Here is a 15,022-nt window from a genome sequence, read left to right on the forward strand (position 1 = left end):
TTGAAAGTGTATGTTTGGAGCGTCGCTTTATATGGAAGTGAAACTTGGACGATTGGAGTCCCTGAGAAGAAAAGATTAGAAGCTTTTGAAATGCGGTGCTATAGGAGAATGTTAAAAATCAGATGGGTGGATAAAGTGACAAATGAAGAGGTATTGCGGCAAATAGATGAAGAAAGAAGCGTTTGGAAAAATATAGTTAAAAGAAGAGAGGCCACATACTAAGGCATCCTGGAATAGTCGCTTTAATATTGGAAGGACAGGTAGAAGGGAAAAATTGTGTAGGCAGGCCACGTTTGGAATATGTAAAACAAATTGTTAGGGATGTAGGATGTAGGGGGTATACCGAAATGAAACGACTAGCACTAGATAGGGAATCTTGGAGACCTGTATCAAACCAGTCAAATGACTGGTTTGGAACTACAAGTGTGGTTCCCACATTTCTATTTTATTTGACTGTGGGTACCATCTATTGGATCCGACCTGTTGATTGTAACTGGTTGCCTAGTTTGCAAGCATGTCAGTATTTTGAAATAATTTTATGAAGCACTGTTTGATAAATCACTTTATACCCTCGATAAGAATTGTCCTTTAAACCAATTTCCTACTTTAAGAGCATTTCTACGACATTTTTTTACGGCACAATGGTGAAACCTGTACTGTTTGAAGTAGTTTGCAAGGATGGTTATTCCCACATCTTATGATTTTTATACAGACAATGTACTGGTTTTTGGAGAAACATAATTAGAACCATTGCCACTATATATATCTGGACTATATATTATCAAGAGTGCCAAATAATTACAAAATAAAGATAATAATAAGTACGTTATTGTTTTTGATTTTAGTTTATTGACTTTGGAGATATGTTACACACGTATTTTAACAAGAAGATAAGATGAGAGTAAAAAGATTCTTAATCTTTGCCAGGAATAAAACTCAACTCTAGTTAAATCTATAAGTTAATACCCAAACTATTACTTTAAACTGGTCAGCCTATTGCTTTCGTTCCATTTCAGACAACAGTTTCAATTATAGAAAAAAAAACGAAAAAAAGTTAAAATTTTCGAATAAACTAATCATATTTGGTTTTATAGATCTTACAAAAGATTTAAATATTGCATTAAATATATACTATTATTGATTTGGGGAAAACCTGCTTTTATTATTTCTATGACTGTATCTATAAAATAGAAAACAAGTTGTAAATTTGGTGTGGCAAATGTAACATTGGTTCAACAGAACTTATTACTTAGACCCCATTCGGTAGTCATAAATGGTTTGTCTTATTCTATGCCCGCACACCTAATAATGTAAACAGGTGAGGCAATATCCTGGTACTGCACAGTGGTGCAGCAAGGGGTATACAAGAGGGGAGGACATCCGTTCCTGGATGCAGTATCTGAGGGATGCCAAATTGATGTTGCATAATTACGAATGAAATGTTTTCCCCCCTTAAATGCACTTCCAGTTTCATTCTGAAATGTAATGTTCATCAATTTGTATGTTAAAATCAACTGAAATCAGTTATGGATTTCTTTTAGATATAAATTAACCGATGTACCCGACTAATGAAAATAGCTTAAAACAGAGAAGCATTTCACGAGAAATAATGGACCGGCGAATGCTACTCAAGACAAGGGCTGATTTTAAGCTTTTGACACCGGAGGACCTGCATCGCTACATTGTGTGGTACAGTGGTGATGTATTTCCAATTCTGAGAAGTGGTCTTCAGATTTTACTGACAGTTACAACATCCAGTGTAGTTGTGGAAGGTCTTTTCATAAGTTAAAACTTATCCTGTTCTACCTGAGATCATCCGCGGGACAGGAAAGATTTCAGCGTTGGCTTTGCGGGAATGTGAAGCGGGAGGTTACTGATAGGATAAATTTTGAGGATGTAATCAATAAATTTGCAGCAGAAAAGGCAAGGAGCATTTCTCTTTAAAGTTATATAATTACATCTAAATTATACATTAAACTACCTCTTACTTTATTTTAACTTTTCAGGTGTTATTCAACGTTATGTTTTAAGTTTTCAGAATGTTATATTTGACTAATATTTTATATAATATAAAATAGTTTATGTTAAGTTTTAATGTCATATTTTGTTTTTATTTAAAAATATTGTAATGGCAGTTTTAATTGTCGTAATTCTTTTTCTCGCCGCTCAGCTGACTCAACTGTAGACACAAAAAGACATGTTGATATGTAATAGTACGGTTACATACAATGTATTTATCTATTCAATTTATTACATTAATACTACTCAATATATTCAATGTGTTAAACTAAAATGCAATTACGACAAATAAGATTACCAGAATTTAATCAAAAATGTTTCTTTACAAAATGTAATGCAATCAATAAATAATGCATAAACTTAATACATATTCGTCTATAATCATTCAAACTTCAAGTAGTCAACATATTTATTGGTCCTCCAATCCAGATATTGAACTTCAGCGACGTATTCGATACAACGTATTTAATTTTAAATTGTCAGTTTCAAAATGGACTTAATTCGTATAGACATTCATTCATATAGTAATACAAGCTACTCCAAAAACTGTAAAGCGTACAATATACGCAGAGAAATTTAACTATAAAAGTGTAAGCGATAGTGGAATCAATGTGTGGGAAATTTCCAAATTGAACTGGATAGTGTTTTCATGTGTTATCTTAGTTCGCCGAGTATACGATAATCTACAAGGAGCTACGAGTATCAATATTCATCATATGCTAACCCATTGTTCATCTTATTAATTTTACTTTTCTTATAATTATGTCTAATTTCTTATTATTAATATTTACGTTAATATAATTAAATTCAAAATGACTGACCAGGAGGCACTCAACAGCAAGACTTTGTAGACTAATAGCAAGGAACTTTTTAAAAAACGTGGTATAATTAAGGCATCAATCAGACGAATCAATACCTTTGCTGATAATTTTAACCCCACAAAAAATGAAATATATTCTTTACAAATAAAATTAAGAAATTTGTTAGAATTACAAGTTAAATATGATAACATTCAGTCTCAGTTGGAAGCTATTGATGAGGATACTGACAGAATACAAACTGAAGACAATCCATGTAACATAGAATTTTTTTTTTTTGTCTTCAGTCATTTGACTGGTTTGATGCAGCTCTCCAAGATTCCCTATCTAGTGCTAGTCGTTTCATTTCAGTATACCCTCTACATCCTACATCCCCAACAATTTGTTTTACATACTCCAAACGTGGCCTGCCTACACAATTTTTTCCTTCTACCTGTCCTTCTAATATTAAAGCGACTATTCCAGGATGCCTTAGTATGTGGCCTATAAGTCTGTCTCTTCTTTTAACTATATTTTTCCAAATGCTTCTTTCTTCATCTATTTGCCGCAATACCTCTTCATTTGTCACTTTATCCACCCATCTGATTTTTAACATTCTCCTATAGCACCACATTTCAAAAGCTTCTAATCTTTTCTTCTCAGATACTCCGATCGTCCAAGCTTCACTTCCATATATAGCGACACTCCAAACATATACTTTCAAAAATCTTTTCCTGACATTTAAATTAATTTTTGATGTAAACAAATTATATTTCTTACTGAAGGCTCGTTTAGCTTGTGCTATTCGGCATTTTATATCGCTCCTGCTTCGTCCATCTTTAGTAATTTTACTTCCCAAATAACAAAATTCTTCTACCTCCATAATCTTTTCTCCTCCTATTTTCACATTCAGCGGTCCATCTTTGTTATTTCTACTACATTTCATTACTTTTGTTTTCTTCTTGTTTATTTTCATGAGATAGTTCTTGCGTAGGACTTCATCTATGCCGTTCATTGTTTCTTCTAAATCCTTTTTACTCTCGGCTAGAATTACTATATCATCAGCAAATCGTAGCATCTTTATCTTTTCACCTTGTACTGTTACTCCGAATCTAAATTGTTCTTTAACATCATTAACCGCTAGTTCCATGTAAAGATTAAAAAGTAACGGAGATAGGGAACATCCTTGTCGGACTCCCTTTCTTATTAGGGCTTCTTTCTTATGTTCTTCAATTGTTATTGTTGCTGTTTGGTTCCTGTACATGTTAGCAATTGTTCTTCTATCTCTGTATTTGAACCCTAATTTTTTTAAAATGCTGAACATTTTATTCCAGTCTACGTTATCGAAAGCCTTTTCTAGGTCTATAAACGCCAAGTATGTTGGTTTGTTTTTCTTTAATCTTCCTTCTACTATTAATCTGAGGCTTAAAATTGCTTCCCTTGTCCCTATACTTTTCCTGAAACCAAATTGGTCTTCTCCTAACACTTCTTCCACTCTCCTCTCAATTCTTCTGTATAAAATTCTAGTTAAGATTTTTGATGCATGACTAGTTAAACTAATTGTTCTGTATTCTTCACATTTATCTGCCCCTGCTTTCTTTGGTATCATAACTATAACACTTTTTTTGAAGTCTGATGGAAATTCCCCATTTTCATAAATATTACACACCAGTTTGTATAATCTATCAATCGCTTCATCACCTGCACTGCGCAGTAATTCTACAGGTATTCCGTCTATTCCAGGAGCCTTTCTGCCATTTAAATCTTTTAATGCTCTCTTAAATTCAGATCTCAGTATTGTTTCTCCCATTTCATCCTCCTCAACTTCCTCTTCTTCCTCTATAACACCATTTTCTAATTCATTTCCTCCGTATAACTCTTCAATATATTCCACCCATCTATCGACTTTACCTTTCGTATTATATATTGGTGTACCATCTTTGTTTAACACATTATTAGATTTTAATTTATGTACCCCAAAATTTTCCTTAACTTTCCTGTATGCTCCGTCTATTTTACCAATGTTCATTTCTCTTTCCACTTCTGAACACTTTTCTTTAATCCACTCTTCTTTCACCAGTTTGCACTTCCTGTTTATAGCATTTCTTAATTTCCGATAGTTCCTTTTACTTTCTTCATCACTAGCATTCTTATATTTTCTACGTTCATCCATCAGCTGCAATATATCGTCTGAAACCCAAGGTTTTCTACCGGTTCTCTTTATTCCGCCTAAGTTTGCTTCTGCTGATTTAAGAATTTCCTTTTTAACATTCTCCCATTCTTCTTCTACATTTTCTACCTTATCTTTTTTACTCAGACCTCTTGCGATGTCCTCCTCAAAAATCTTCTTTACCTCCTCTTCCTCAAGCTTCTCTAAATTCCACCGATTCATCTGACACCTTTTCTTCAGGTTTTTAAACCCCAATCTACATTTCATTATCACCAAATTATGATCGCTATCAATGTCTGCTCCAGGGTAAGTTTTGCAGTCAACGAGTTGATTTCTAAATCTTTGCTTAACCATGATATAATCTATCTGATACCTTCCAGTATCGCCTGGCTTTTTCCAAGTGTATATTCTTCTATTATGATTTTTAAATTGGGTGTTGGCAATTACTAAATTATACTTCGTGCAAAATTCTATAAGTCGGTCCCCTCTTTCATTCCTTTTGCCCAGCCCGTATTCACCCACTATATTTCCTTCCTTGCCTTTTCCAATGCTTGCATTCCAATCTCCAACTATTATTAAATTTTCATCTCCTTTTACGTGTTTAATTGCTTCATCAATCTCTTCGTATACACACTCTACCTCATCATCATCATGGGCGCTTGTAGGCATATAGACGTTAACAATCGTTGTCGGTTTAGGTTTTGATTTTATCCTTATTACAATGATTCTATCGCTATGCGTTTTGAAATACTCCACTCTCCTCCCTATCTTCTTGTTCATCACGAAACCTACTCCTGCCTGCCCATTATTTGACGCTGAGTTAATTACTCTAAAATCACCTGACCAAAAGTCGCCTTCCTCTTCCCACCGAACCTCACTAATTCCTACTATATCCACATTTGTCCTACCCATTTCCCTTTTTAAATTTTCTAGCCTACCAACCTTTTTCAAGCTTCTAACATTCCACGCTCCGACTCGTAGAATGTTATTTTTTAATTTTCTGGTGACCCCTTCCTTAGTAGTCCCCACCCGGAGATCCGAACGCGGGACTATTTTACCTCCGGAATATTTTACCAAGGAAGGCGCCTCCATTATTTCTATGTGAAAATGCAGAGAGCCACATTTTCTTGGAAAAAAAGCAGGTGTAGTTTTCCATTGCTTTCAGCTGCGCAGTACTCAGAGGACTGAGTGATGTTGATACGGCCGTTTAAGTCGTCCTGACTCACGCCTCTAACAACTACTGAAAGAGCTGCTGCCCTCTTTCAGGAATCATTCCTTAGTCTGGCTCTCAACAGATACCTCTCCGATATGGTTGCACCTTCGGTCCAGCTACTCTGTATCCCTGAGCACTCAAGCCCCCTCACCAACGGCAAGGTCTCATGATTCATAGAGGAGGGTAACATAGAATGTAAATTAAAATCTTTGTTAGATAAAATGTCTATAAAACCTCCTGATAAATCAGATCCTACCGATATGAAACCAATTATTAATAATCAAATGCAGTTTTTACAGGCAATTAAATTGCCATGTTTTAGTGGAAATTTACTTGAATGGCAGCATTACTTTAATATATTTAATGATTTAATTCATTCTAGAAATGACCTTCCCGATATTCAAAAATTAAACTACTTACAGTCCAGTCATCTTTAAGGGATGAGGTCCTTAATATCATCAATGTTCACTGTGGATGATTAACCTTGTTATGTTTGCATGAGGATGTAGTATTAATTGATGTTTTTTATCGAAAGACAAATTAGAATGCTCCAGTCTACCTCCTACACGAAGTAAACCTTTATAGTCTAAAAATGGATCTAGCGAACCGAGTTTACTTTGTTTCGAAATGAAACGTTGGTTTTGAAGAACATTAATTTCAGATTTAAAATACGCTGAGATTGATGAATGAAAAATTCAAGAGTGAATTCTAATTCATTTGAAGACAATGCATCAAATTTTCTATCATTAGTAGACTTATGCTTAATATTTTGAATGAATCTAAAACAATAAGTAAAGACACGAATTAGTTTAGACAGCGATGAGTATTTCTCAGTATAATCAGTAATATTAGAGGTCAAAAGAGATACCTGAATAGTTTGAAGTTTTTAACAAGGCATTGAGGATCAACGTTTGTTTCAGTAGAATTAAAGTGATGATTAGTTGGCCAACAAAAAGAATCTTGCAAAAGCGAGCTTTTGGACTATGCCACCATAATACAAAATTAATTAATTTTTCCGGAAGACATCCCCGAGAGAGTATATCGGCAGGATTCGAAGGCGATTCAATATGATGCCACTTCACATTAAAAGTCAACTGTTGAATTTCTGAAACTCGATCGGCTACAAACACTTTCCAATTGGTGGATCGACCATGAATCCAATGGAGTGCAATCATGGAATCAGAATATAAATGAATTTCATTGATTCTTTCATTTAAAGCTAATGTAACTTGATTAAGTAAACGTGATAGGAGCAAACAAGCACAGAGTTCATGTCTTGGAAGAGTCATTTGTTTTAAAGGGGCAACTCGTGATTTGGAACACAATAAATTACATGAAACTTTATCATTACAGTAAGTAATTCTAACATATATACAACATCTGAAACCGTTAAGAGATGCATCTGCAAATCCATGGAGTTTAAAGGATTTGATGCTACTATCAGTGTTTAACTTTACACATCTGTCAACATTTATAGAACTAACTAAACTTAATTGATTGTATAAAATTAGCCACTGCGATAGTAAATTATCGGGTAAAGTATCATCCCAATTGCACTTGACTAGCCAAAGGTTTTGCATAAAAATATAATGGGTCCAATAAGACCTAACAGATACCAGAAGTAATTGATAAAATATGTCTTTTAGTGAATATTTTAACTTCCCCTTGATTGACTTCATAAGTTAATTTATCTAAGTAATTATTCCATAATATACCTAAAGTACATATGTTTTCATTTTTATTTAATGATATAGGTGTATTTAATAGTACAGTATCAGTGGAGAAAACAATATTTTGACAGTTGAAGAACCACTTATGAAGGGGAAAGCCATACTGTTTTAATAAGTTACATACATCAGTTTTTAATTGCTTAATTTCATGTACACTATCAGCTCCTGTAATAAGGTCATCAAGATAAAAATCATTTAATATGGCTCTGCAAGCATTAGGAAATTGATCGTTATTGTCATTGGCAATTTGAACTAAACAACTAGTAGCTAAAAATGAGGCACTAGTTGTACCATAAGTTACTGTTCTTAAGGCTTAATGCTTTAAGTCTTGTTCAGGGTTTTCACGCCACAGTATTCTTTGCAAATTACTGTCCTTCTGAGTAACTAGAATCTGTCTGTACATTTTTGTGATATCAGATGTGATAACAATTAAGGACTCTAAATCTTAAAATTATTGAAAATAAGTCTTGTTGGACCGTAGGTCCTATCATTAGTGTATCATTTAGAGATAGACCATTGCTGGATTTGGCTGAGCCGTCAAACACAACTCTTAGTTTGGTTGTTAAGCTTGTTTCCTTGAAAACAGCGTGATGAGGTAGATAAAAAACTTCTGAGTCGGGTATCAATAAATCCTTCGAATTAAGTTCAGACATATGACCTAGGTCTATATATTCATTAATAAAATTAGAGTATCCTTCTTAAAACTAGGGTCTTGAATAAGCTTACGTTCTAAAGACAAAAATCTATTTTTGGCGTTATTAAGAGAATCACCAAGTTTGATGTTATCTGATTTACGAGGTAACGTAACTATAAATCTACCATCCTTATTTCTAATTGTATTTTCTATGAAATTCCTTTCACATATTGAGTTATCATGAGAGATTTGTTTGACTAAAATAGGTTCTTCTACCTCCCAGAATTTTTCTATCTGTGATGAAAGAAGTTTATTGTCATTACGAATAAAAAAGAAAGAAACGGAATTGTTGCGTGTAACATTTAAAGGAAGATTTCCAGCAAATATATATATCCTAGTCTTGTTTCTTGTATCAAGGGAAAATGCTCGTTACGTACAAATTTATTCGGCAGAATAAGGTTTAGAAAGTACTGTGCACCTAAAAGGACATCAATATTTGAAGTAATGTTAAAGTTTGGGTCCGCAAGAAATGAGTTTTCAGGTAAATTAAGATGAGATGAATAAAATGATTCAGCAGGAAGATTGTCAGTTAGGTTCGGTAATAGCACAAACAATGTCTAATGTAAAGTTTTCATAGCGAGAGTATAGTTTAACTGTGACTGTAATTTGATTGACATAATGAGTTATTAATTCCAGAAATTGGAAGATTATTTTTTGTTAAGTTTAGCCCAAGTTTACGAGCAAATTCCATTGTGCAGAAATTGGCTTGACTGCCTGAATCGAGCAACACTCTACATGTCTGATAATTTCCATGTTTGTCCACAGTATTGCACACAGCAGTAGACAATAAAACATTTTTGTTTGTTTGTAATTTTAATGCACGATAAGTATTATTTTCAGGCTTAGAGCTAGATTTATGAATTTCCTCTGTATGGATTAAGGAATGATGCTTTTTGTAACATGTTTTACATACATGTTTATTCATACAATTATTTACAGTGACCTGTTCGAAAACAATTAAAGCAACACTTATTCTGGACTAAAAATTCCTTGCGTTCATCTACTGTTAAATCAAGAAATTTTTTACATGTATATAAATAATGATCGGATTTACACATAGTACATTGAATAATTTCTAACTAAATTTCTTCTATAAATTTTATTTGTATCGTTATATTTCCCTTGACCTTTAAAGGGTTTGTTAAATACTTGTTTGTTAAAAGAGTGAGTGTTATTTGATCGCGAATTATACTCACGTTTAGCTGCAACATTTTCAAGTATTTGTCTTCTATTACTAAGAAACTCAACAAAGTTTTTGAAATTAGGAAAGTTTTCATTAGAAATTCTTTCCTTCCAATTTTTGCAAGTATTTTTATCTAATTTTGATGCTAGTAATCGCATAACAATGAGCTCATAAGGATTTACAGGTAAATTCATTGCCTCCAATGAACTTATACAAGAATTCATTTTATTAATAAAATGATCTGCAGATTCCTTTTCAATGAAAGCAATTTTTAAAATATTTTGAATAAGATGGTCTAAAGATTATTTGCATCAACTTCAACAACGCAATAAATGGGGTTTTCCTAACAGAAATCTGTGTGAGGGCGATTTAGTTTTAATTTGTGATGACAATACTTCTCCATTATTTTGGAAATCTGGAATTGTTACTCATGCTTTCACGGGTTCTGATAATTTAGTTGTTGATATTCGTACATCAAATGGTGTATTTCGTCGACCAATACATAAATTGTATCTGCTACCCTTATCAGATAATTAATTAAAATGTTAAGTTTATATTCAATGTTCTTTTTATATGTATTCATTTTGCTATACTTATTACTTATGTATATCATAACTATTATATGATAATACCTAATATTTGTATTATTCGTCAGAGTTATATTTTGTTCAAAATTGTATCATATTTGTATTACATTACATTCTTTATGTTTTAATTATTTATGTTTATATTCAAAATCTGCCGATTTTGGCAGGCAGTAATGTTAAGTTTTTATATCATATTTTGTTTACATTTAAAAATATTGTAATGGCAGTTTTAATTGTCGTAATTCTTTTTCTCGCGCTCAGCTGACTCAATTGTAGACACAAAAGACATGGTGATATGAACATGGTGTATTCATCTATTCAATTTATTATTAACATTAATACTACTCAATATATTCAATGTGTTAAACTAAAATGCAATTACGACAAATAAGATTACCAAAATTTAATCAAAAATGTTTCTATACAAAATGTAATTCAATCAATAAATAATGCATAAACTTAATACATATTGTCTATAATCATTCAAACTTCAAATAATCAACATATTTATTGGTCCTCCGGGCCGGATCATACAATAGATAAATACAATGTATGTAACTGTACTATTACATATCATCATGTCTTTTGTGAACACCAATTAAGCCGTGAGGCTTAAGTGGTGTGTTGTCCTACAACTGTGTTGCCAAATTATTTAATCCTCTTCATAAGTAAAAATATGGCATGAAATGCAGGTTTTCATGTTCTAAACTGAAAAATTTTCAGGAAAGCATGACATACTCCCTTGCAGCTCACACCTTGTCACAAGGGGTTATGAAAACTTAGTTTGTCAATGAGCGCTGAAAACTCTATTTATGCCTCTGGTACTATAGACCTTGCGCTTTGAAGGTAGGTTGAGATAACATTTTCCAAACATCTAGCTGCTAGATGTTTGATTTCTATTAACTGTAATCGGGCACATGTCATATTACAGAAATAATTTAGAAAATAAAAGACAGACAAACAGTTACATGCGCAATTATTATCTATGGGAATAACACCTAATTTCTTGAGAATCCTATATGTACCTCACAACAAATGATTCCTCATAACTGTTATATGATGCTATAAGCTTTCAAAGGTACTCAGTAATCTTAGTTTACTTTTTGTTTTTTAATTTTTACCAAATTACCAGTAATCAAATATACTCCTTCGCAACAAATGAGATAATTCAATTTTGGCTGTTTATTACTTAGGATTAATTTATTTAGGAAATTATTTTTAATTTCATAAATAAATTAATCCTAAGTTTTTTACTTTCTTGTATGAAATAAAAATTTTGGTTTAATATCTCAACAGAAATATCTATTTTGACCATCCCTGAATCCATTTTGACTAGTTTCAGCACGACGTCTGTATGTATGTATGCATGAATTTTGCAAAAACGATTAGTTGTAGTATGTAATTTTGAATTTAGGACTGTTAAAACATCTAGTTGTGTACTTCCCCTTTTGATTCCAATTGACCGAACCTAAAGAGTCCAAAAAAGCCCAAATCCAAAAAAAATATGGATTTTGGACATTTTCATAACTGCAGTATAAGCCCTCATCGAGAGCTTTTCAAAAATGTATATTAAATGGTACTTATTTTCATCAGTTCCACAGTTATAACCAAATAAAGTTTAAATTAATGAAATACTTGGATTTTACAAGATAAGACGCATCGATTCATATCAGACTTGATCTCTTAAACGAAGCGTTTCAACACATTTGTGTATAAGAATTTTTTTCCATTATTTTCATGAGTAGAATTAGTTATGAAAGTCTAGGAAGAACTCGTGACACACTCTGTATATAATGTTAAGAAGTTAATGTATCGTTCGTTAGGACTTTTAGGTAGATTTCATAAGAAAGCTACCTATTGTAATCGGTACCATAAATTCGACTTCCGTAAAATTTCCACATATCTTGTTGGCTGCGTGGGTTTCGAACTAGATCGTCCGGTTTACTAGGTATCTGGTGCGTTAAGCCAAGCGATTACATAAGTTTTCCGAACATTAAAGCGAAATTTGTTCAATGTAAGTTGTGAAATTACATTAGTTTAGTGAGTGCCGACCGTCACAACCGCGAATTAAATACGGTATGCGCGCCCATTTTAATTATTATATCGTTGAATTAAATAAACGAAAAAAATATTACATTTAAATAAAATGATAAGCATTTTAAATTAAGTTGTGCATGTATGTCGATGTAAGCTACACATCTGAAACAACCCACAAATGTTAACTTTTTTTTTTTATTCTTATGAAGACCCATGTTTCTAGTATTACATTAACATATATTTCAATTTTAAGCGGTGAGGGTTGATTTTTTTGAAAAATTCTTTTTGGTTATTTATAAATGCAAAGTAGGTAACAAATTTTCTAAAGTAAAGTTTTCTCTAAAATGCCTAGGAAAAAAATCAAAATTATTTTTTTCATGATATCCCCCACAACTTGAACGAATTAAAAAAAAAAATGTAATTTGATTAACTCCCCCATATTGGAAATATTTGAGCCAAATTTGAAGAAATTCGGTTCCGTCAATACAGAGATATAAGGTCAAAAGCGTAAATAACATAAATATTGTTTTTGGGTCTAGATGAACTAGTTGGACCCTAAAACGTAAGGATTTGCAAAAAATACGATACCCCATTTTTGACACGATTACCGTACTCTCTTCATTAATATCATGATTTCCCATTAATTCTAGATATATTCGCCGGGAAGTAAAAAGTAGCTAATAAGCGATCACCTTTTAAAATATCTTCTCTAAATTCCCAAAATTTTGGACCGAGTTCACACTGTTTATTAAATTATTTGTCTACTTTTATTATAAAAAAAGAAAATAAATAAAAAATAATATTTGAAAAACATTTTTTTATGTTTATTATTTTTTTAAAAATAGGTTTTATTAAAAAAAAGTTATTACATAATATTCTGAACGACATTTAATTTTTAAACTATTACATTTTTTAAATTAAATCGAAAAACTGTTTTAAAGCTCATGTTTTAAAAAATGAGCTTTAATAATATAAATGAAAAAAATAAACGGCAGGAAATAAAATTACGAATCACATAATCTGATACGTAATTTGAATATAAATACGCGAATGTGCGCGTACGTGTATTTATTACAACAATAATAATGTTAAGTAGCTTAAAATTATGTTTTTAACATTTAACCCGTTTGATGATTGCGGAATTAAAGAGCGAGTGACCTGCTAAAGGTGAAATACTTCAACTAAGATTATTATCACGCCTTTTTTTATCAAAAAAGAAAGGTATATAATATAAACTTACATACACGGACAAACACACAAAAATACACGCATTTTAATGTAAACTGTTATTACCTCACGATCGTTTTTACGTTCGTCACGCTGTTCTCGAGATTCTTGTCTACGAATTTCTGCCGTTCTGATTCTTTGAGCCGCGTTTCTTGCTGCAATTTGTTTTTCCGATTCACGGGCTCTCTTAACACGCATGCGTCGTGCATCTTTGCTACACGCATTGTTAAGGTTAGATTTTTTCCGCGGCATTATACTGAAATTGAAAAAAATTGATATTTATTATTTAAATAAATAAATTAGATGAAAATTAACGATTAACAGATTAAAAAATCAAAATAAAATAAAAAGCAAGCAAGAAATACACCGTTTTCAGGCGGTATGAAGATTAATAGACAAAAAAGTTCTCTATAAAGTTTATGTTATTATTATTCTTTTTCTGTTAAAAATTATAATAATATCCAAACGATACACTGCACAATTATAACACAATACACAGTATAATTATAAAAATCATTCACGAAAAATTAAAATAGTACGGTTATGTCGTGAACATAAACAGTATACGCAACCTAGATGTCAAACGATGTTAAAGATGAGAAGTATCGATGAATTATCGATAAACTTATCGATGAATTAACTAACGCCGCCATATATTAGGAATTCATAGAACTAACCGATAAATACACACTATTGTCGTATAATAAACATTTAATTTGAAATATCAAATATTGAGATAAAAACTATCCTATCCATCTTTTAAGTTGGACCAAATTACAGATAGTTACGAAATTTGATGAAATTTTATTTCATACGTGAGGGTATGTACGGAGTTTATCCCGTACATACATCGTGACACATAAGACTAGCAAACCCGGCGATGCTTCGCTATTGCTAGATTTGAGTATATATATATATATATATATTTTTTTTTTTTTTGTCTTCAGTCATTTGACTGGTTTGATGCAGCTCTCCAAGATTCCCTATCTAGTGCTAGTCGTTTCATTTCAGTATACCCTCTACATCCTACATCCCTAACAATTTGTTTTACATATTCCAAACGTGGCCTGCCTACACAATTTTTCCCTTCTACCTGTCCTTCCAAAATTAAAGCGACTATTCCAGGATGCCTTAGTATGTGGCCTATAAGTCTGTCTCTTCTTTTAACTATATTTTTCCAAATGCTTCTTTCTTCATCTATTTGCCGCAATACCTCTTCATTTGTCACTTTATCCACCCATCTGATTTTTAACATTCTCCTATAGCACCACATTTCAAAAGCTTCTAACCTTTTTAAGCGGATACTTTATTAAATTATTATCTAATGATGCTAAAAAATATTATCTGTATTCACATTCTATTATT

The 15,022-nt window shown here is 32.1% G+C and overlaps 1 protein-coding gene across 6 annotated transcripts in view; it reads right to left on the reverse strand.

The window, feature by feature from the left end:
* Positions 1-15,022, reverse strand: part of LOC142333800 (uncharacterized) — a 94,408-nt gene that overhangs the window by 49,509 nt on the left and 29,877 nt on the right. For all 6 annotated transcript variants that reach the window (XR_012758699.1, XR_012758701.1, XR_012758700.1 and 3 more), the window contains exon 2: positions 13,724-13,913. Coding sequence is in view for 3 of the 6 variants with exons in the window: in XM_075381321.1 (XP_075237436.1) it covers positions 13,724-13,909 (186 nt within the window). In the remaining 3 variants the exon portion in view is untranslated. The remainder of the gene's footprint in view (positions 1-13,723; positions 13,914-15,022) is intronic.

The sequence above is a fragment of the Lycorma delicatula genome, chromosome 13 (genome assembly GCF_047948215.1).
Source record: "Lycorma delicatula isolate Av1 chromosome 13, ASM4794821v1, whole genome shotgun sequence".
NCBI lineage: Eukaryota > Metazoa > Arthropoda > Insecta > Hemiptera > Fulgoridae > Lycorma > Lycorma delicatula.